The sequence below is a fragment of the Carya illinoinensis genome, chromosome 6 (assembly GCF_018687715.1).
Source record: "Carya illinoinensis cultivar Pawnee chromosome 6, C.illinoinensisPawnee_v1, whole genome shotgun sequence".
In the NCBI taxonomy this organism is placed as follows: Eukaryota; Viridiplantae; Streptophyta; class Magnoliopsida; order Fagales; family Juglandaceae; genus Carya; species Carya illinoinensis.
In genome coordinates this window covers 25,608,513-25,631,352 of record NC_056757.1, presented here as the reverse complement: position 1 = coordinate 25,631,352, position 22,840 = coordinate 25,608,513, and the positions used below count along the sequence as shown (strand labels likewise).

Genomic DNA, 22,840 nt, shown 5'->3' with positions numbered 1-22,840 from the left:
CCGCATGTTTAAGTCCATGTCACAACATACATGTCTTTTATTGTCATGCATGCATATTCATACTATTGATAGTTTAGGAACTTTACTTGTTGAGATTTTATAATATCATTGCGGTACTCTCAACTACCATTCCCTTCAAAATGATAGGCGATGTGTCAGAAGATAGAGAATCAACGCTAGAACAATTGAACAAGGTCGAATAGACTATAAAGGACAAGGAGCTGATGAAATCGATCCTCCATTTTCTAGACGTTATTTTGGAAAAATCATAACCAAGTTACATGAGTGGCTTAGTGATTTAACTCATAAATTCTAGACGATGCCTACACTTATGAAATGCAATCTCCAATACATATTTTGATTTAAACTTATCGTATAATTTTGGATATATGAATGTTTATGAAGTCATGATTATGTTTTGAGATATAGCATTTTGGTACTTGTGTATTGCTAAAAGAAAAATACTTATCAGTTGGCAATACTATATACTGTTAAATGCATGATAAATGCACTGCATCCTTAAATGTCATGAACAAAAATATGTGATATTGTATTACATGTTCTGAACGCTTCAAGTTCTGTCAAATCCCAAGCAATACTTGGAGGCACCCCAAGTCGTGTCACATATTGACATTCCTATTTAAAACATTAACATTTAATAGAACGTCAAAAGTATTGAACTTGAATCGTGTTGAGCAGTATCTAATCATCTATAATCCCAGTAATAAAACTCAGAGCAAACAGCTCTACTAAGCAACACCCCACATGTACAACTTCAGATTTCTGTCTCCTTAAGAATATGAGCCAAGACATCGTCTACAAGCCAAAAAGTGAGTATAGCAATTGCAGAATCTAATTACAAATCTGACCGACTGCGATCCATCATTTCTTCCCTATCAATGAAACGTTCAAGCAGCTCTTGCTCTCGCAAAACTAGACAGTCCTCACTCTTCCCAAACCAGTCATATCTTCGCTTGGCTACATAATCGTAGACAGCATCCCTAAGTGGAGTTGGTACTACCATTAGTGTGCTTAAAGCAGAGTATGGCAATGGCAAGTATGACATTACTCTCAAGGCAGCTGCACAATTACATTACTCCAAAAATTAGATTTCATAATCACTGTCACAGCTCCATAGTAGAGTATAAAACAACTTCTTTGACAAGTAGGAAACAAAAACTAACATGATTAATTCTATCCGTAAGTTTGTCCTCTTAAGAGACGTTCTGAGTTTGTGATATGATGCACTAAAACCACTAAATTCTCTCAAGTCTAGATAAATGAAATTTTCTGACAGATTAAGTTCATTTTGGAACTTATACAGCACATTATTCCTGCTACAATGTAAAAATATGGGATCAATCAGAATGATAAAAAGAAAATTTTGAGGAATCTAACAGCAATGAATCCCCAGGAATATAACCACTTCATCAACTGAACGTTCAAATATAAGCTGCAGACAGGGTCCAATGACACTAACTTTGCCCTCTCATCTTTTGTTCAAAGATTACACCAGAATGAAGAGTTAGTAATCTGGGTTTGCTGTAAAGCTGGAAAACAGAACATCATAGATGTACACATAACCAGACCTGAGATGACAAGAATTATCCATAAGCTACCTAGAAGAAGCTGTCTAATAGACAAAGTGTAGACGATGAAATAACACACCCTTGTGAGTTAATCTGAATCAATTTTTTGGAGGGTCTTTAGACCAGCTTATGTAATGCCACAAGGGATGCCCAAGCCACATCTAAGCTCATACTCCAAAATGACTAGTCAATGAAACAATTGGAACCCCTTGAAATTATTATAAAAAACAAGAACTCTCTTTCAAGCAATGTGAAATCTCATTCATCACCTATACTCACTCACTCACTACGGGGTATCACAATCTCCCCTTCCTAAATTCCCAACACCCTCATCAAGTCATTCCATCATAAGTGGCACAGCTTGAGTCCCACATTTCTAATTGAAATGGGCTCTAATATAATTTGAAACGCCTCAAGGGTGTCCCAAGGCACATTTGGGCCATACTTAAGAACTGGTCGATGATACAATTGGAACACCTTGGAATCATTATAGAGAGCAAAAACTTCTCTCCCAAGCAATATGGGATCTTACTCACCCCCTATATTCAGTCACCTTCCATTTGTAACATCCCAATAAAGGCTCAAGCTATATCTGCACACATACTCCAAAATGACTAGTTAATGGTACAATTTGTGCCCCTTGAAATCATTATAAAGAGTAAAGAGCAAGAACTTCTCTCTCTCAAGCAATGTGGGATCCATCAACCACCTACACTCACTCGTTATAGGGTATCACAATCTTCCCTCCTTAAGTTCCCAGCAACTACAATAGGTGGCATGGTTCAAGTCTCACGTCTTTTATTCAGGCTTAGTGACCGGGCTAGTATTCATGGCGGGCTTCAATGGAACCTGCTTACTAATGGATAGGCATGAGAGGCCTGGTCTTTTGTTCCTAGGTCTCCAGTTGGTAGGTGGGATTGCCTTTGATACTGTTTGTAAAGCTCCAAAGAAGGCCTAAGCCACATCTGGGCCAACTCCAAAATGACAAGTCAATAGTACAATTGGAGCCCTTAAAGAGCAATAACTTCTCTTTCCCAAGTAATATGAGATCTCATTCACCACCTATACTCACTCAATATGGGGTATCACAGCTTACATAATAGAAAAGCCATATCCAATGCCCGTCACAAAGTCATTAATTAAATAGATTTGGATCCAAGGGTAATCAGCAGTAGTCAATATAAATCAGATTAATTCTAAATCCAGAACTTGGGCACATTCATAAAGTATGCTAATACTTCAAAATATTGACCTTAGGCCACATTTAGTTGTTCTCTATCATCCTCATTGTGAAGGAGTGGAACAGAAAGAAGGGGAGGCCTAGGCTATAACCAAAAGACTTCCACACTTTTAAACAAGAGAACTTCTCTTGAACAAACCCATGCACGGAAGAGTAAAGAATCCATTCTGATATACGGTAAGCATCTCCAGCAACATTAAGAAAACTTCATCCCCCATTTTACCAATTATGATTTAGCCAGGAGACCCCAAAAACAAAATGTGGTCAAAGAGAACCTCCAATTCTTCCCTTCCCGGGTGATTTTTGAGAATTTCATTTGAAACACAATACATGAAAAACAAACCAAACTTACCCAAAAAACACTACTAGATGCAGAGTTTCTCCAAAGAATCAGAAAATTTTTTGAGTAATTAACACAAGCGGATGAGGGTTCTAACCAGTTGATGCTTGGTGATATAAGCCCGGGCCTTCGATGAACAAGAAGCGACGGAGAACATCCTCTCGGTCAACGCCACACAGACTCAAGTATGGCTCGGCAGCCTTCGATTGAAGGCAACAGAACTTGATCTTCCTGTACTTGTCCGCTTCAATCACCCATTTCACCCCTGTACACACAGAAGATCTAATTTTAAATCGCTACGATACAAACCAAAGCTACATTCCCAGAACTCAATGCAATACGCAAAACCAAACGAGAAAGTATCATCAAAATTCAAAATACGTTATTAAAAAAGAGAGAGAGTAGAATGTGACAGTTCTTGGGGCTCGAAACAGGAAGACGGGGTCTTGAAGAAAGTAACTACAACAAAGAAAGAAATAGTAAGGGGAAAATCACTTTGATTTTGCCAATGTTTCGGTGCTTGAAGCATTAAAAGAAAGTAGCACACTACTATCAGCTCCACTTGTTGTCAAATTGACCCGGATGTGATATTTGTAACAAAATTGTGCTACCCCAATTTGATGGAATTGTTCTTCAATTACATAAAGCTTATAAATTCTATTACCACAAAGACAGAGCCAAGTCGTGATGTCTTCTTCCCCTTCCTAATTCCAATTTCCATCAGAACAACTACAACTAAAAAACATCATCCAATAATTATAAAATTTATAAAAATAAAAAAAGGTTGATATGAAATGGGTGAAAAAGAAACCCTAGGAGGAGGACAAAAAGAAGAATTTGGAAAAAGATTAGAATGCAACCTCGGTGGCAAAGGTGGCAGACGCCGTCGTAAACGACGACACGTGGCTGGAGGAGAGTGGGAATGGCGGGCTTGAGGATCGAAGAAGCAACGGTGTCGGAGTACACCAGATCCTGGTCTTCTTCTTCTTCGGCAACATCGTCAACGCCAGCAGCAGCAGTAGACGCGTCCGAAACGACGCCGGAAGAAGTCCGGGATGCGCTTGAACAGGAGGTTGAAGAAAGAGAGCAATAAAAGGAACGAGAAGAAGAAATCTTCGTTACATCGATTAAGTTTCGAACACCTCTCGTCAACAATGCCTTGATATTCATCATATTGTTCCTGCTTTTTAGTTTTGGGTTAAATTTTGGCTTTTAGGCTCTCAGACAAATCGACAAAGATAGCGGAGGAGTTGGATTTTGCTGTTTTCAACCGCGATGGTGCGTTTCGTTTCTTGACATGCAAGTCTCGCGGGAACCAGAAATCAGGACCCATCAGATGGCTCAAAAGTGGCGTAGAGAAGAGAAATAGCTGTTCCATTTCAGACACTTCGCGAAGAATGTTGTACAGGCCCACGACGGCACGACCCACCGCACATTCTTTCCTTGTAATAACATATTTACTACTAAAAACCGTCTAATCAAAAAAAATAATAAAATATAAAATTTATATAAAAAAAATTAATTTTTTAATAATATACTTCACTATTTTTTAAAATAATTGGATATTAATTTGTTTTAATAAACTTAAAACCAGAGGATATAGTCCTAATATTCAGCAATTAAGTTCGACGAACTAAAGGTGCGGACAGAACTTCATTAGGAGGGTAAAAGCTTGACCATAATCCAGAAAATACTGTGAAGTTCTAGCAGAAAAGGTTTACCTAAATTTGAAAATGATTTCTTTGAGAATTTTAGCTTATCCAAAGAATAAGAAATAAAAAGTTTCCGATTGAGGCTGGATCAAAAGAACCCAGAAATTGGAAATTCACAAATTTTACTCTTAAGGATACTTAGATTGGCAAGAGTTGTCGGAAGGCAAACATCAATAGATTCATGGAAACCATAGCCTCTTGATGCTTTTGCAATTTACATCTATATTACTAGTAATGGTCTCATCTTATCAAATTTCCAATGATTTAAGACTAGGTCTATTAAAAAAATGGCCAAGACTAAGTGATTAGCTCCCTTCCTTTGAAGCAAAAGCATCTTGTGCTCCATATTTAGAGAACACATCAGTAAGGACAGCCTTCTCCTTGATCTTTAACCTGTATCATGATCAACGGAGAATTTATAGTTAAGAACAGAAAATCCTGTCAACAACTGAATCCAAAATACTGAAAATTTGGGTGGTACCTCCTCGCGGACCCTGGAATGGCCAACTTTGGAACTTTCTCTCTTTTTTCTTTTGCTACTGGCTTTTTTGCAGGAATTTTTGCTTTCACATGTACTTTTTTCTCAGATACATTCTCTCGTTTCCCTTCAGCAAGTAGCTGCTTCTCAGGTGCCGGGATTCTCTCTATCTTTGAGGAGAATGAATGAGCTAAAGGATCTGTCCTTGCTTCCATACTATCATCACTATTTAACGTCATTGCCCTGATCAATTCCAGGTCCTCTTTGATGTCTCCTACATTCGCTCCTATGAGCTTATTATCTAGGTTATCTGATTCATCCGAGGTAATCTGCTCCCATGAATCCAGAGAAGAATCATCCATGTTGGAATCTGTTTGGTATCCTTCAAAGTCAGGAACTCTCAACTCGGAAGCAGAATTGGAAATGGTTGTTGATTGAACATGAGAAGAACTTGGAGACCGTGGATTCATAATATCACATTTTATCTGCTTCTGAATTTTACCAAACATAATACTTTGACTAGAAAATATTTGTACAAACCTGACATGGAAAAATCATATTGTATTCTCGAATAAGATTCCAGGAAGGTAGGAAAATATGGATCATTCCAATCTAACAGATAAGTCTGTCAGTGCCAGTAAGATGCAATGGTAGTGAATAATGTCGCATTTTACAGGTAATTGAAGACCTCTCATTGTTCTGTTTAATTTTTATCAGAAAAAATGAATTACCTTGTTGCATCCTCCTCTGACCTGAAATCAACAAAAGCAAAACCCTTACAGACGGGGTCCCTAGTCTTCCTGTTCCCAGACACTGCTGGGATTATGTTTAGCAGACCAGGGGTCCCTCGGAAAGCTGATTTCAAATCCCTATCAATGTTCCTTTTCTTAGGAAGGTTGACAACTCGTACCCGAACGCCACTTGGAACAACTTCAGGAGCTGCAAAAGTCCAACACAGTGCAGAAAGCACATACTCACTTTGGTTGGTAACAGAGTAGTAGGAAATATAACTTCGTACAAACTTGAAAAATATTGACGACTAAATCTTGAACAAATACTACTGACAACTTAGGCAAAGCACATCAAAAGGATCCCGCATTAGGCATTTTCACAGACAAGAGTGCTAGTTAATGACTAATATCACAGATCGAGGCCATCCTATTAGCTGCTAATAAGGAAGACGTGTGCAGTGGTAGAACCTTGGGTTGTCATAGAGAGTAAATCAATGACGCTCTTAATTATCTACAAATCAAATTAACCAATGCTGTAGAATCTCAAGAGAGTAAATTTAGAGAACGAATATAAATTTGTTCTTTTCCTTTCAACCTTTGGTCCCAACTTATTCACCCATGAATGGACAGTTAGAGCAAGATCGTAGTAAGACTTGACCATCCTGTTTTCCACTTACGATCAAGCTCAGCTAAAACTTAAAAGAAGTTTGCTAGATGGAAAATTCGGTACTCAGTGACAATACTGATTGTACAACAACATAATTAGATAAATTCAACAGCTTTTTTCCAACAAACAACCAGTTGAGGCAAAACGCATTTGAGCAAATGAGATGTTACTTAAAGCCAAGTACTGAATTCACGCATTCATAAGTAAAAAAACGACTCACCTATTTTCTTTTGAGCGTCTTTCACGGAATTGGGCTTTATGGGGTCGTTCTTAAGCTTCATGACATTAGTAGCCTGTGCCTGTTTACTCTGCTCCATTTCTTCAAGCAGCTTGTCCTCAATAAAGGTGTCATACACCTTCCCGTCACCAAAGCCACGCGGCTTGTTCTTCAGCCACTGTCTCATATTCTCGAATGGCACCAACACCTCATCCTCATCCTCACCCTCCTCCTCCTCCATATCATCGTCATTGTCATCAAACGCATCCTCCTCCTCCACGTCATCAAAGCCATCCATCTCCGGAAGCCCAATGCCAACTTTCCCACGATCACTCAAAGCGCGTTTACCCAACCCAAAACGTCTACGTTCACAAATGACGCGAAAATAGAGATGGGGTTGCGGCAATGAAAAGATGGAGGAGTGGTTGCCGCAAAAGACCGAGTAAAGCGAAGAAGACGAGCACGTGTTTGAAACCAAAGTGAGTTGGTTCTTCGTTGGGAATGAGAGGAGCGTAGTGGGGGTGCAGTGAAGAGCGAGAGAGGGCGTCGAATTCCAGGGAGGTCGAATAACTCCATGGCTTACCATCTTCGTCACTCTGACTAAGTCGAGCCTCTTCTGCTCTTCTTCAACGAGGTGGGAGAAGTGGATAATCGTAAAATTTCCTAACTTTATATATATCTATATATAAGATTTGAAGCAATCCAGGGTACCATTGGTGTCGTGGTGTAGTTGGTTATCACGTCAGTCTAACACACTGAAGGTCTCCGGTTCGAGCCCGGGCGACGCCATTTCTATTCTAGCATATTGGATTTTACAGCATTTTATTTTTTAAGCTATGTTAAAATTACTTCAATACATTTTAATTCCAACATTGATGGTACATGTCCATGTCCTCGGGTGGAATCTCCTATCAATATTCTGTCCAGTAATTCTAATGTTAACCAACTCATCAACGATGAAGATGTTATATGAAAGAGAGGTTTGCTCAACGATATCTTTTCAGAAGACGAAGTGGAGATGATTTGCAATATTCCAATCAGTAGGTGGGGGAGCAGTGGATAAAATAGTTGTTTAAATGATGGTAAATTTTTTGTTAAGAATACTTACCACCTTAAGCATAAAAAAATTAGAAGAAAGGCAGAGAAATCCTCAAAAAGTGTATGTGAAGAGAAAGAATTGAATCTCTTATGTGAATTTGCAAAATTTGAATCCCTTGAACTCACAATTAATTTGAAAAACTCACCTAAAAAAACTAAATCAAATAAATGGATGGAAAATCTAAACCTGTTAAGAACTCGTTTCAAGAATCCAGATTATATTAAAATCTAGAACCGTTGAAGATCCCATCTCAAGAACCCAAATTACAAAGGTGGAACGCCACAAAGGTTGTAATTTACTTTTGATAAGTTCAAAAGTTCAAAAAGAATAAGAGGAGATAACCTAACTCACAATGAAAATTCAATACTCTCTAACATTTTCAAATGAGGTTACAATTAGTTTAAATAAACCATCCCAAAAAATTCTAGTGAATAGTGCCGCAAGTACTGTAGCTTGAACAGTACCGTACTACAGTAATTTCTAAAACCCTTGTTCAAATAAAATAATAACTTTCCAAATAAACTCTTAGCCAAAATACAAGGTCTTTCCAAAAATCTTAGTTCATTAGAAATAAGACATATATGGGCTAAGCATCCTCAAGCCTACTTATTCTAAACTAATAATAAAAATCCTTTTAAACAAATTGAAGGGGTTAACAACAACAGGCTCTATCTTTAGGTCATGTCTTCCACAGCTTGTATCAAGTGGATCAAAATTAGTTCTCCTTCCTTCAAGCCCATATTGAGTTTTGGGCTCTTCCTAACTTCATCTCAGGTGAATTGCACCAATTCTTAGCTCTTGATCTTGTAATTGACCCATCTGGAACTTGCAAAAAATCTTTAAGACTAGTTCCACCTTGATTCCCATCAACCTCATATGGGGGCTTAATGTAGAAAAGGAGCTATCAAACACTTATTGTGGAAGGCCTATCACAACCTGCCATCTACAAAGGAGAACTTGGCTGAGAAACATGTTTTAAATTCTACTTTGTGCTCAATTTGTGAGCTAGAATATGAAACAATCATGCATGTCCTTTGGAGTTGTCCTGCAGTCTCCAATGTCTGGGCTAAATTTGAAAGCCCTATTCATAAGTGGAGTAGCTATAAGTCTAACTTCATGGAATTATGGAAAAAACTTAATGTGCAGCTGGGAATGGAGGAGGTGGAGATGGTAACTTGTACTTTGAGGAAGATATGGCTAGGAAGGAATTCATGGTTGTTTGATATAACATTTGTAGAATTGAGGACTGACCTAGAATTTGCCAAAGATTAAATGAATTCATCATATCACAAGATTATCAGAAAAAGACACAGCTGTCAGGTGGCACAGACATAAAGGAGGTTAAATGGGAAAAGCCATTTGACTTGAATATAAGAGTAAATTGGGATGTAACAATGGATGTGTCTAAAAAAAAAGTGGGTCTTGGTGTTTGTTGCCCAGATGACTAACATAAGAGGGGGGTAAATTGAGTTATATTTAAAAAAATAACAATTATATATCAAATATACAATATAAAATATAAACAAAATACGAAACAATAATAAATATAAAGAGTAAGGGTAAGAGAAAAGTAAACTCAGTATTTTAACGAGATTCGGTCCCACTGCTTATGTCCTCGCCTTAAGCTACCTCTTGAGGATCTCCAAATTCACTATTCAACCTCCTTCAAGTGGAGAAAGAAACCTATTACATCTTTGAACAACACCGCTACAAATGATCCATGTAGAACACCCTTTACACTACAATCACCTCACATGTGCTGATTCAACTATTCCTTGTGTAAAACACTTTATACACGCACAAGGGTTATACACACCCTTTTACTAATACAAAAATTGATAGTGGGTAAGTTATCAGAAAACACTCCTCAATGAGTGAAATAAGAAAATTACAATGCAAAATATATATATCTCTCAAAATGAATAAGGATTAGAGCTCAATGTTTAGAGAAAAGAGAATGAAAGCCTTAAATGAATGTTGTATGCTCTTGGCGTTGTGAATGTGAAGCTCTCAAATGATCTATTTATAGGTATATGAGACTTCATATTTAAATTTAAAAAGATTCACATGTCAAAGACAATATCATTTATTTTTAAAAAAAATTCAAATAAAATATTCTTCTTTTTCAATTGTCAAGGGTAACATCATTCATTTTTCAAAAAATTCAAATCTAATCTTTTACTTTTGGCATATGACAAAAGGAACATATTTTACTTTTCAAAAAAATTCAAACCTAATCTTTTTACTCTTTGCACATAACAAAAGGAGCACACTTTACTTTTAAAAAAATTCAAATCTAATATTTTTACTTTTTGTATATGACAAAAATAACACACTTTACTTTTCAAAATTTTCAAACAAAAACATTTACCTTTTGCATAAGTCAAAAAAGTATCAATCACTTTTGAAAATATTCAAATAAAACATGCACATGTGAAAGATGACAATCAATTGTCTTTAATATTTTCAAAATTCAAACCTTTAATCATGTAATGTACATGTGAAAGATGTTAATCATCTTTCAAAATTTTCAATTTTAATTTTAAAAATATTCATGCACATGTGGAAAATATATTTTAATGTTTTATGATAAAATATTAATTTTGAGCCTTAATCTTAATTTCAAATTTTTAAGAGATTTACAACATTATTCTATGACTTTAATGTGAATTTGTTCCTTTCTTGCTAATGCTTAATTCCTTGATGTTCTTGATTTCATTGTATGAATAACTTGAACTTGAGACTCCTTTATTCTTTGAATTTATTTGTTATCATCAAAATCTATGTGTAGATTTATAATTATACAAAACTTAAAAACTTGGATTTAACAATTGTTATTAGATACTCCAACGGTGAGGTACTTGCTTGTCTGAGTTCCATTATGAATCAAGTGCAAAAACTTATAATTGCATAAGTTTTGGCTTTTTAAGGAGAGTAGGATACTTGTGCATAGTTTAAATACCGTACCGTACCATCTGGTATGGCCGAAATATACCGTACCGGTCACTGGTCCAATATAGGTATTATACTTGTTTCGTACGGGTCGTACCTGTCGATATTTCGGCCTTCATTTTTTTTTCAAACTACAAGCTTATTTTTTAACCCACAATCCATACCAGACTGCTTATAATTTATATATGTATGTATTTATGTATAAATTATTCATATATAATCTATTATTTTAAAATATAATTGATATATATTTATACGTATAATTTATTTATATATCGACTATCATGAAACTGTATATGAAATGGTACCAGTATTAAAATATTTTGTTCCAGTGCCTTGACCGGTACGGCATCCGGTACAGTATTCAAAACATTGTATTTATGTGCAAAATTAGGCCTTTCAAAAGTTATCTTGGAAGGGGACTCTCATATAATTGTGAAGGCTACCAACAGTGAAGAAGAATATGGACAAATTATGGGAATATATTTTGAATATGTGAGACTGCTGTTAGTTTATAGATTGGAATGTTAGATTTGTATATAGAGAAGCTAATAACATAACTCATACACTAGCAAAATTAGTACTTATATATTCTGAGGATAGGGTATGGATTGAGGATAGTCCCATAGAGATAGTTAGTGGTATACAAAAGAAAAAATATTGTAATGACTAGTGTTGAACCTAAAGTTTCAAATTCTGTGTAATTATATATTTACACATGAATTTTAATGATAACAAATAAATTCAAACAATAAAGGAGTTTCAAACTCAAATTGTCTACACAATAGAGTTAAGCACATCAAGGAAACAAGCATGAGCAAGAAGGGAACAAGTTCACATTAAAGTCATGGAGTAATATTGTAAATCTCTTAAAAATTCGAAATTGGGATTAAGGCTCAAAACTAATATTTTATCATAAATCATTAAAATACATTTTCCACATATGCATTAATATTTTAAAAATTAAATTTTAAAATTTTAAAAGATGATTGATTGTCATCTTTCACATGTGCATATCTTGATTAAATGGTTGAATTTTAAAAATATTAAAAATGATTGATTGTCATCTTTCACATGTGCATGTTTTATTTGAATATTTTCAAAAGTGATTGATTTTTTTTTTTACTTATGCAAAAGGTAGATGCTTTGTTTGAAATATTTAAAAAGTAAAGTATGCTCCTTTTGTCATATGCAAAAAGTAAAAAGATTAGGTTTGAAAAATGTGAAAAGTAAAGTGTGCTCATTTTGTCATATTCAAAAAGTAAAAGATTAGGTTTGAAATATTTGAAAAGTAAAGTCTGTTCCTTTTATTATATGCCAAAAGTAAAAGATTAGGTTTGAAATTTTTGAAAAATGAATGATGTTGTCTTTGACAATTGAAAAAGAATAACATTTTATTTGAATTTTTAAAAAAAGTAAATGATGTTGTCTTTGACATGTGAATCTTTTTAAATTTGAATATGAAGTCTCATATGCTTATAAATAGATCATTTGAGAGCTTCACATATTCAACATCCAGAGCATACAACATTCATTCAAAGCTTTCATTCTCTATTCTCTAAGCATTGAGCCTTAATCCTTATTCATTTTGAGAGAGATATAGTTTGCGTTGTATTGTTCTTATTTTACTCATTGAGGAGTGTTTTCTGATAACCTACTCACTATTAACTTTTGTATCAGTAAAAGGGTGTGTATAACCCTTATACTTGTAGAAAGTGTTCTACACAGGAAATAGTTGAATCACCACGTGTAAGGTAATTACAAATGTAAAGGGTGTTCTACACGGATCCTTTGTAGCGGTGTTGTTCAAATGTGTAATATGTTTCTATCTCCACCTGAATGAGGTTGAATAGTAAATTTGGTAATCCTCAAGGGGTAGCTTGAGGCGAGGACGTAGGCAATGGGGCCGAACCTTGTTAACATACTGAGTTTGTTTCTCTCTTACCCTTACTCTTTATATTTATTACTATTTCGTATTTTGTTTATATTTTATATTGTATATTTGATTTATAATTGTTATTTTTTTTAATACAATTCAATTTACCCCCCTCTTGTATTAATCATCTGGGCAACAATTGGTATCAGAGGTAAGAGCTCTATTATAAGATTAACTATCTTTTGACTTAAGATCTTATGGCTAACATTGCAGTTTCATTTGGTGAAGGTCAATCTAGCAGTCGGCCTCCACTCTTTTGTGGAGACAATTACTCATTCTGGAAAGTTAGAATGAGAATATTCTTTCAGGCTCAAGGTCGAGAAATCTGGAAATGCATTGTAAATGGACCTTATATTCCAACAAAAGTGATTGATGGAGTAAAGGTCAAAAAGGAAGAAGAAGAATTTGATCGTGAAGACGATAGACTTTATACTTTGAATTTAACTGCTATGAATTTATTATTTAATGCTCTCAATGGAAATGAATTTAATAGAATAATGACTTGCGCTAAGGCAAAAGAAATTTGAGATAACTTGGAAATTACTTATGAAGGAATTTCGCAAGTCAAGGAATCAAAAATTTATATTCTTACTCATGAATATGAAATGTTTAAAATGAATGATAATGAATCTATTTCTAGTATGCACACTCGTTTTACTAACATCATAAAGAGCTTGACAGCTCTTGGCAAAGTTTATTCCAAGGTGGAGATAGTAAGGAAAATTCTCAACTCTCTACCAAAACGCTGGGAATCAAAAGTGACAGCAACTCTTGAAGATAGAGACCTCAAGAAACTTGAAGTGAATGAACTCATCGGGTCACTTATCACCAATGAGTACACATTGAAAAGAGGAGAAGAAGAAGGAAATCCAAAAAAGAGTTTGGCACTTAAAGTTGTTCCTCATAAAAGTGAAAGTGATGAAGATGAGGAAAATGGCGACAAAGATGAAGAAATTGCGATGATAACAAGAAGAATTCAGAGTTTCTTAAAGAAAAATAAAACTCCTCCGAGAAAATCCTTCAAAAAGTTTTCCAAGAAAGATTCAGGTAAAAATGACATTTTAATTTATTATAAATGCAATAAGCCTGGTCATATCAAGCTAGATTGTCCTTTACTAAAGAAAGATCGAAACAAGGACAAGAAAGCAATGAAAGCTACATGAGATGATGATTCAAATAGTTCAGATAGTGAAACAAGTAATGGAGAATCAGCAAATATTTGTCTTATGGCTAAAGATGATATTAAGGTATGCATGAAGTCTTTCACAAACAAAAACAAATAGTTTTTAGATAGTGGATGTTCAAGATACATGACGGGAGATAAGACTAAGTTCTTTGATCTTAGATCTAAAGAAGAATGATACGTGACATTTGGAGACAACTTAAAAGGGAAGATCGTGGGAATAGGTAAAATTGATAATAAATCTTCTCTCATAATTGAAGATGTTCTACTTGTTGAAGGTCTAAAATATAATCTTTTGAACATAAGTCAATTATGTGATAAACGATTTACAGTTATTTTCAAAATGGATAAATGCATTATTTTGAATGATCATGATTGTGATATTTGTTTTATTGCTTTTAGAAGCAGCAATATTTATACAATCCATTTTGAATAAATTACCTCACAAGATGCAATTTATTTTTCAGTTCAAAATGAAACTAGTTATGGCATAGAAGACTAGGTCATGCCAATATGGAACTTATTTCCAAATTTTCAAAAAATGATCTTGTGAAAGGTTTACCAAAAATAAATTTTTTTAAAGACAAAATTTGTGATACATGACAATTTGGTAAACAAATAAAAACTTATTTAAAATCAAAAAACATATTTCCACTACTAAACCATTGCAACTGATACACATAAATCTTTTTGGACCAAATAGAGTTGCAAGTCTAGGAGGAAAATATTATGCATTTGTTATTGTTGATGACTTCTCTAGATATACTTGGGTCATCTTTCTTGCTCATAAAGATGAGGCACATAATGCATTTACAAAGTTATGCAAGAGAATTCAAAATGAAAATGGATATACTATTTTAAGTATTCGAAGTGATAGGAGAAAAGAGTTTGTTAATAAAAATATTGAAATATTTTGTGCTGAAAATGGTTTTGTGCATAATTTTTCTGCTCTTTGAACTCCTGAACAAAATGGGGTAGTAGAGAGGAAAAATAAATCTCTTCAAGATATGGCAAGAACAATGCTCAATGAGAACAACTTGTCTAGTTATTTTTGGGCCAAAGTGGTAAGTACTGCATGTTATGTTATAAATAGAGTTATGTTAAGGTTTAAGTTAGATAAAACCCCCTATAAGCTTTGGAATGAGAAAAAATTCAATATTGGTTATTTTCATGTATTTGGATAATGTTTTATTTTGAATGACAGGGATAATTTAGGCAAGTTTGATGCAAAATCTGATGAAAGTATCTTTCTCGGGTATTCTACTAATAGTAAAGCTTATAGAGTATTCAATAAAAAGATTTTGACTGTACAACAATCTATGCATGTAATATTTGATGAATCTAATTCTCCACTCTCCAAGATATCTATTGATGAAAAAACAGGAGGTATAAATAACACGGAAAGTCTCAATCTCAACAAAGAGAACACAATAGAGGAAGTTCAACATTGAGCCATCAGGAAAGATCATCAAAATTTAATACAAGATGCAACCAAATAGTGAAATTTGTAAAAGATCATCTAGTGGAACAAATTTTGGGAGAACCTTCACGAGGTGTATGTACTCGATTATCTCTTAGAAATATTTGCAATCATACTGTTTTTCTATCTCAGATTAAATCCAAAAATATTGATGAAGTACTTCTTGATAAATCTTGGATTTTAGCTATGCAAGAAGAGTTGAATCAATTTGAAAGAAATGATGTTTGGACACTTATTTCTAGATCGAAAAATATACTATTATTGGAACAAAATGGATTTTTAGAAACAAGAAAAATGAGTCCGGAATCATTAGTAGAAATAAGGCTCGACTTGTAGCCCAAGGTTTTAATCAAGAAGAAGTAATCGATTATGATGAGACATATACACTAGTCGCAAGATTAGAAACTATTCAAATGCTACTTGCATATGCTTGTTATAAAGATTTCAAGTTTTTTTAAATAGATGTTAAAAGTGCTTTTTTAAATGGTTTTATACATGAAGAGGTATATGTTGAGCAACCTCCAGGTTTTGAAAATCATATTTCTCCAAATCATGTTTTCAAACTCACAAAAGCTCTATATGGACTCAAACAAGCTCCTAGAGCTTGGTACGAGAGACTCAGTGGTTTCTTGATTGAAAAAGATTTTTCAAGATAAAAAATCGACACAACTCTTTTCATTAAATATGAAAATGATGATATTCTTTTGATTCAGATTTATGTTGATTCGGTGCCACTAATGAAAATATCTATCAAGTTTTTACTAAGACTATGTAGGAAGAATTTGAGATGAGCATGATGGGAGAATTTACATTCATCAAATTAAGCAAGCAAAAAGTGGGACATTCATCAATCAATCAAAATATATTAAGGAATTACTGAAAAAGTTTGGGATGGAAGATGCTAAAGAAATTGGAACACTAATGAGCCCATCAACTAAACTTGATAAAAATGAACCCGGTAAGTCAGTTGATTCGAAAATATATCGAGGTATGATTGGTAGCTTATTATATTTAACAATTAGTAGACCAGATATTATGTTTAGTGTGTGCTTATGTGCACGTTTTTAATCATCTCCAAAAGAATCACATTTAATTGCAATTAAGCGCATTTTTAGATATCTTAGTGGTACCATTAACATAGAGTTATGGTACCCTAAGCACACATTTTTCGATCTAATCAGCTACACAGATGCAAATTATGCTAACTGTAAAATAGATGGAAAAAGCACTAGTGGAGCATGCAATTTCTTATATCATGCACTAGTTTCCTGGTTTAGTAAAAAATAAAATTCTGTTGCAATATCTACTGCTGAGGCAGAATATGTTGCTGCGGGTAGTTATTGTAACAGCCCGCTAGAAATTCAATTGTGGAATTTCTTTTGACCTTAAGAACCTCGTGAAAATTCCGTAAGTTTACACGAATCGACTAATTGCATAGGTTTTAGCCTGTCAACATAGTTAGTGTTATCACTCACTATGGTGCCAGAAATGCGATTTTAATTATTTGAGATAGTTAGAAGTGTCAGAATACATTATAGTCTACACCACTAGGCTTAATTGAATATTTAGGATTTTTCAGTACTAAGTTTATTACGTTTATTTTTGAAGTGAATAGTAATCTCGGTAAACGTACTAAATACAGTGTTTTCAAAATCACAGTGTGAAATGTCCAAATTAGGTTAGCGAAATTTTATTTAGATACTTGGCAAGATCTTAACCACACATAATGAATAGTATTAGATACTTAGCACAAAGAGAAACCATTAGATGGAATTGTGAAGCAAATCAAGGTGTGAGATCATGACACCTAAGCAAAATACACATTTGGAAAATATCTTAAGAACATAGATTTAAAATACACATGGAAAGATTTTAACCACCTTACTCTTCCAAGTCTACTCCACATTTATAAAATATTTTGAACTAATTTCGTGGATATTATTGGGTAAAAATATCTTGAGTTGATTTTTGTAGATATTATTAGGTAAGAGAGTCCTACACTCCACTCTCACTCCGGTAAGAGAGTCCTACACTTAACTCTCACTTCGGGTAAGAGAGTCCTACACTTAACTCTCACTCCAGCCTCATCTCTTCCATATCTTATCCACAAATATCTCCAGCCATCCCTCTCCACGAAATTATCTTCATTTATGCTTTCCATTGAAAGAATACCAAACACTCTCTCTCGGACAGCTTTTAGGAGTTCTTTTGCACACCCATTTCGAAGCTTTTGTAAGTGTTTTATCATAAAGTCTCCTTAATATAAGTTGTTCCTTTTTTAGTCTAGTTTACATGGATATCTTATTTGCCCCATTTGAAGATCATTTGGTCAGTCAAATATTGTGTAAAATATAAAAAGGTCATTCTGGGAGATAAACTGGAGAATATGTTATAGTTTGGAGTTTTTGACCAAGCTAATAGATAGATATTGGTCCGAAATTTTTATGGAGTATTTTTAACATGTATATGTGACTATTGGTTGAGGATTTTTGCATGATTAAAGGTTTTGATGAAAGATGTTCTTAGATTTAGAAACTTAGAAACTGGAAGAGGAAAAACAGTTTCTGTTTTGAGAAAGTTTAACTCTTTGGTGGTCTAAACCTATTCTAATGACTTTGATAATTTTATTGGAGGATCCTAAACATCTTATATACATGTTATATTATTATTTTGAAGATATTTGATGTTAGTTTCAAAGATATGAAATTTTATGCAAAGAGATATTCAGATAAGCCAAAGTGTGGATATTCTTGGCTAAATTTATGTTTTGGTTAATTTCTAACCATGTGATCTTGAATTAGAAGCTTGTATATATTTTAGGACATCTTTTTAAATCATGTAATGGTTTGGTTTGAAGATCATATATTTATAAGTCATAGATCAAGAGATTTATCAAAACTAGTTGAGGAAAAAGTTCTTGTTTTTGGACTAAGTGTAAAACCAAAAAACTCCAAATGTTATTTTGTGATTTTGGTGACTTTAGTTTGATGATTTAAAGCATGGTTGATGTTAGGATGATATTATGAATATGTTAGAAGTAAGATTTGATTTTTGAAATTCTTGGAGATATTTTGATTTAAGGTCAAAACTTGTGATTCAAGTGCTTGGATCTTTTTACAAAAAAGTTTGGTGTTGATTATTAGCTTTTTCTAAATGGATGTTTTAAGTATGGTTTTGAACTTAGGATTGGAAGATGTTTGTTGCAAAATTTTGGTTTAAGCATGAGTTTTGAAGTTGGAAGGAATTGCAACAAAAATAAAGGGAAATGGCCTATGGATGTTTCGACCATAGTGTGTTCTTCATAGTTGTGTTTTGTTTTAAATTTTTTTGAGTTGATATTTAAGTTTAGGACAAAATTTACATGAGGAATGTAAATTTTTGAAACTTTTGGAGTTAGTATGCAAAATCCTTAAGTTATGGGTAAAACGGTCATTTTCCCACATGTAGAGAGTAAAATGAAAATTTTACTCTTTAAGTTATTATTTTCCATATTTCAAATTATTAGTGATTTAGTTCTAACCTTAGAATCACTAATTACAGTTCCTCGTAATCGCACTTGAAGTTTTATAAGAAACGCGGAGATCGAGGTAAGTTAGCATTTAACTTACTAGCAGTCTACTGTGTATGTGTGCTAAGTAAAAGAACTACAGTATATGTATGTATGTTATCATATGTGTCATGCCATATCAAGTTATCATGTAATTGTCTATTATACAGAATTTATTCTGTCATCAATTTTTATCTGTTACATAATATATTCTGTTATATATTACTGTACATTACAAGTACGTCATGCTAAGTATGTCATCCATTACATGTAAGTCAAGTCATGTAATATTCACTGTTACAAGTATGTCATGTTAAATATGTTGTCTATTATATGTTATGCCATGTTACGAAATGTTTCTATCTCAAGTTGGTCATGTATTCTAAGTTATGTTCAAGTCACGTTATGTTACGTCAGGACTTCAGTCCTTTCGTATTCCAGTCACATTTCATCTTGAGTACATTATGATGTGTAGAATACATGGGGCCACAACAATTGTGGAGTATGTATTTTTAATGTTAAGTCAAGTTTGTGTAGAATACATGGGGCCACAACAACTGTGGAGTATGTATTTTTCATGTTAAGTCAAGTTTGTGTAGAATACATGGGGCCACAACAACTGTGGAGTATGTATTTAACTACAATTGTGATGCGTAAAATACATGGAGCCACAACAACTGTGGAGTATGTATTTTTCATGTTAAGTCAAGTTTGTGTAAAATACATGGGGCCACAACAACTGTGGAGTATGTATTTTTAATGTTAAGTCAAGTTTGTGTAGAATACATGAGGCCACAACAACTGTGGAGTATGTATTTACACGTAGAATACATGGGGCCACAACAACTGTGGAGTATGTATTTTTCATGTTAATTCAAGTTTCAGAGCAAGTTTATGCTAAGTTAAGTTCAGTTCATGTTTCAATTTAAGTTATGTCAATTATGCTATGTTGTACGCTAAGTTATTCTTTAATTACTTATGAATTTGATTATGCATTTATGCTTTTACTGTCATCCATGCATCATTAGTCTGTGTGGAAGTTTTTTGTTAACTTGCTGAGATTTGTAATCAAATCTCACTGTGGTAGTCCCAACTACCATTCCTCCCGAATGGTAGATCTTGTTACAGGACCTGAAGGAGGACCAGGAGCTGACCAACTAGACACAGTCGACATTAACGACGGTGCGTCGTTAATGTTAATATAGTAGTTAAATTACTACTTGTACGATGGAGTTGCATCTCCAGTACTTTTGGATCATAACTATTTTGGAATAGTGTTGTGATCTTAGTTATTCAATAGATCTTTATGTATGAAGTATGTTTTAAGTATTGGGATATTTTCAGTTTGGTGCATAGTATTGCTAAAGAAAAAAATTATCCGCTGCAAATATTGCATAATGTTAGATGCATGTTAGGATTATTGCATCTTATATGTCATGAACGGGGGCAGGTAACCTTGTGTTGCATGTCTCGACGCTTCAAATGTCCGTCCGATCCCAAATGGAATTTGGGGGCGTCACAGTTATTGTGCTCAAGTTCTTTACATAAAGCAACAACTTGAAAATTTTAAACTCATGTATAATCACATTCCAATCAAATGTGATAATGCAAGCGCTATAAATCTTTCAAAAAACCTAATACACCATTTTAAAACTAAGTATATTGAAATAAGATATCATTTTCTTCGAGATCATGTGCAGAAAGGCAATATAGTACTAAATTTCATAAACACACACGATCAGTTAGCAGATATTTTCTCAAAATCTTTACCAGAGGATAGATTATGTATTATTAGAAGAGAAATAGGAATTATGTATGCTATGAATATCTCTTAAAAAATAGACCAGAGTCAATAAAAATAGAGAGAGATTTTTTAAATACTTTTATATAAATTTGAGATTTTTAGCCTCATGTTTGAGATGCTCATTTTCTTCATACAATATCATGTCATCCATATCCATGTGAACTGGCAAGCGAAATGAAGAATCTAATAGAGATTTCAACTGTTTATTCTTCTGCCGAATGATTCCTTCTCTTATGTGAGACTTTTGAACAATTCGTTGAAGTATAGCAATTTGTTCTTTAAGCTTTTCAATCTCATGATTTCTTACTTGTAGCAGTTAGAAAAAGGTAACAATAGAGGAGGAGTAGCAAGTCTCAAGACTCACCAAGTCGTAGATTGCATCGGAATCTGACTTATTAGCCAAATTATTATTTTCTTGCTGCAACATGGCACCAATAGCAGCTGCAGAAAAGACAGGAGGTTGAGGTACAGAATATCTTATGGATGGATTTAGAGAAATGTTAGAAGAATGAGCCATTGAGAAAAGAATTGAAGGCTTAAATCGAGAATGTTGAAGGAATGCAGATGAGTTATAGAGATTAGAAGAAAACTTGATGCAGATTGGATGAACTTTAAGACTGATTTTATAAAGATAGCATAAAGAACAAGATGAGCTATCATCCAAGTCAAAGAGCAATGTGATTTTTTTTTACCAATCGGTGAAAATGATATTTTTTAGAACTCGAAGCCCTCAATCTCGTTTGTCAACAACATCAGGCAATTTTTTTCAATCTCTAGCGACACTTGTCGAGTTACGGACAGATCTATTTTTTCAACTATCTACAGTTCTACTAACGTACCGTTTTCTTCAGTCTATTTACTTGTTGCGGATCCTTTTTAATGATACCAAAAGAGGGAGAAGTGTTAGACTAGAATATTAACATTGTTTGAATTGCTAAACTTCTTATATATGCTTGGAATTATATTTATATTTTTGCTTGAAAAACTAATGCACATTTTCAGGGGGAGCTTAAGTATTAATATAGGTTTCAAGTTCTATCAAGTATTTGTCATCATAAAAAATGGGGAGATTGTTGAACCAAAGGTTTCAAGTTTTGTGTAATTATATATCTACACATGAATTTTGATGATAACAAATGAATTCATAGAATAAAGGAGTTTCAAGCTCAAGTTGTCTACACAATGGAGTCAAGCACATCAAGGAAACAAGCATGAGTACGAAGGGAACAAGTTCACATTAAAGTCATGGAGTAATATTGTAAATCTTTTAAAAATTTGAAATTAGGATTAAGGGTCAAAATTAATATTTTATCATAAAGTATTAAAACACATTTTTCATATGTGTATGAATATTTTGAAAATTAAATTTGAAAATTTTGAAAGATGATTGATTGTCATCTTTCACATGTGCATACCTTGATTAAAGGGTTGAATTTTAAAAATATTAAAAATGATTGATTGTCATCTTTTACATGTGCATATTTTATTTGAATATTTTCAAAAGTAATTGATTTTTTTTTTTACTTATGTAAAATGTAGATGTTTTTGTTTGAAATATTTAAAAAGTAAAGTGTGTTCCTTTTGTCATATGCAAAAAGTAAAAAGATTAGGTTTGAAAAATGTGAAAAGTAAAGTATGCTCCTTTTGTCATATGCAAAAAGTAAAATATTAGGTTTGAAATATTTGAAAAGTAAAGTGTGCTTCTTTTGTCATATGCCAAAAGTAAAAGATTAGGTTAGAAGTTTTTGAAAAATAAATGATGTTGTCTTTGACAATTGAAAAAGAAGAACCTTTTATTTGAATTTTTTAAAAAAGTGAATGATATTGTCTTTGACATGTGAATCTTTTTAAATTTGAATATGAAG

The 22,840-nt window shown here is 33.6% G+C and overlaps 2 protein-coding genes and 1 non-coding gene across 3 annotated transcripts; 1 reads left to right on the top strand and 2 right to left on the bottom strand.

Annotated features, from left to right (window-relative positions):
* Nucleotides 1-524: 524 nt before the first annotated feature.
* On the bottom strand, nt 525-4,628 carry LOC122313021 (uncharacterized protein YuxK). The gene is made up of 3 exons (XM_043127715.1): nt 4,030-4,628; nt 3,267-3,434; nt 525-1,080 (listed from the first exon to the last, which is right to left on the bottom strand). The coding sequence occupies exons 1-3, from the start codon at nt 4,340-4,342 to the stop codon at nt 857-859; spliced, it is 705 nt and encodes a 234-aa protein (XP_042983649.1). The 5' UTR covers nt 4,343-4,628; the 3' UTR covers nt 525-856.
* A 358-nt stretch (nt 4,629-4,986) lies between these two features.
* LOC122313020 lies at nt 4,987-7,608 on the bottom strand. The gene is made up of 4 exons (XM_043127714.1): nt 6,978-7,608; nt 6,091-6,298; nt 5,363-5,899; nt 4,987-5,274 (listed from the first exon to the last, which is right to left on the bottom strand). The coding sequence occupies exons 1-4, from the start codon at nt 7,558-7,560 to the stop codon at nt 5,187-5,189; spliced, it is 1,416 nt and encodes a 471-aa protein (XP_042983648.1). The 5' UTR covers nt 7,561-7,608; the 3' UTR covers nt 4,987-5,186.
* Nucleotides 7,609-7,689: 81 nt separating this feature from the next.
* Nucleotides 7,690-7,763, top strand: TRNAV-AAC. Its single transcript has one exon. It is a non-coding gene; the product is annotated as a tRNA-Val (tRNA).
* Nucleotides 7,764-22,840: the final 15,077 nt, after the last annotated feature.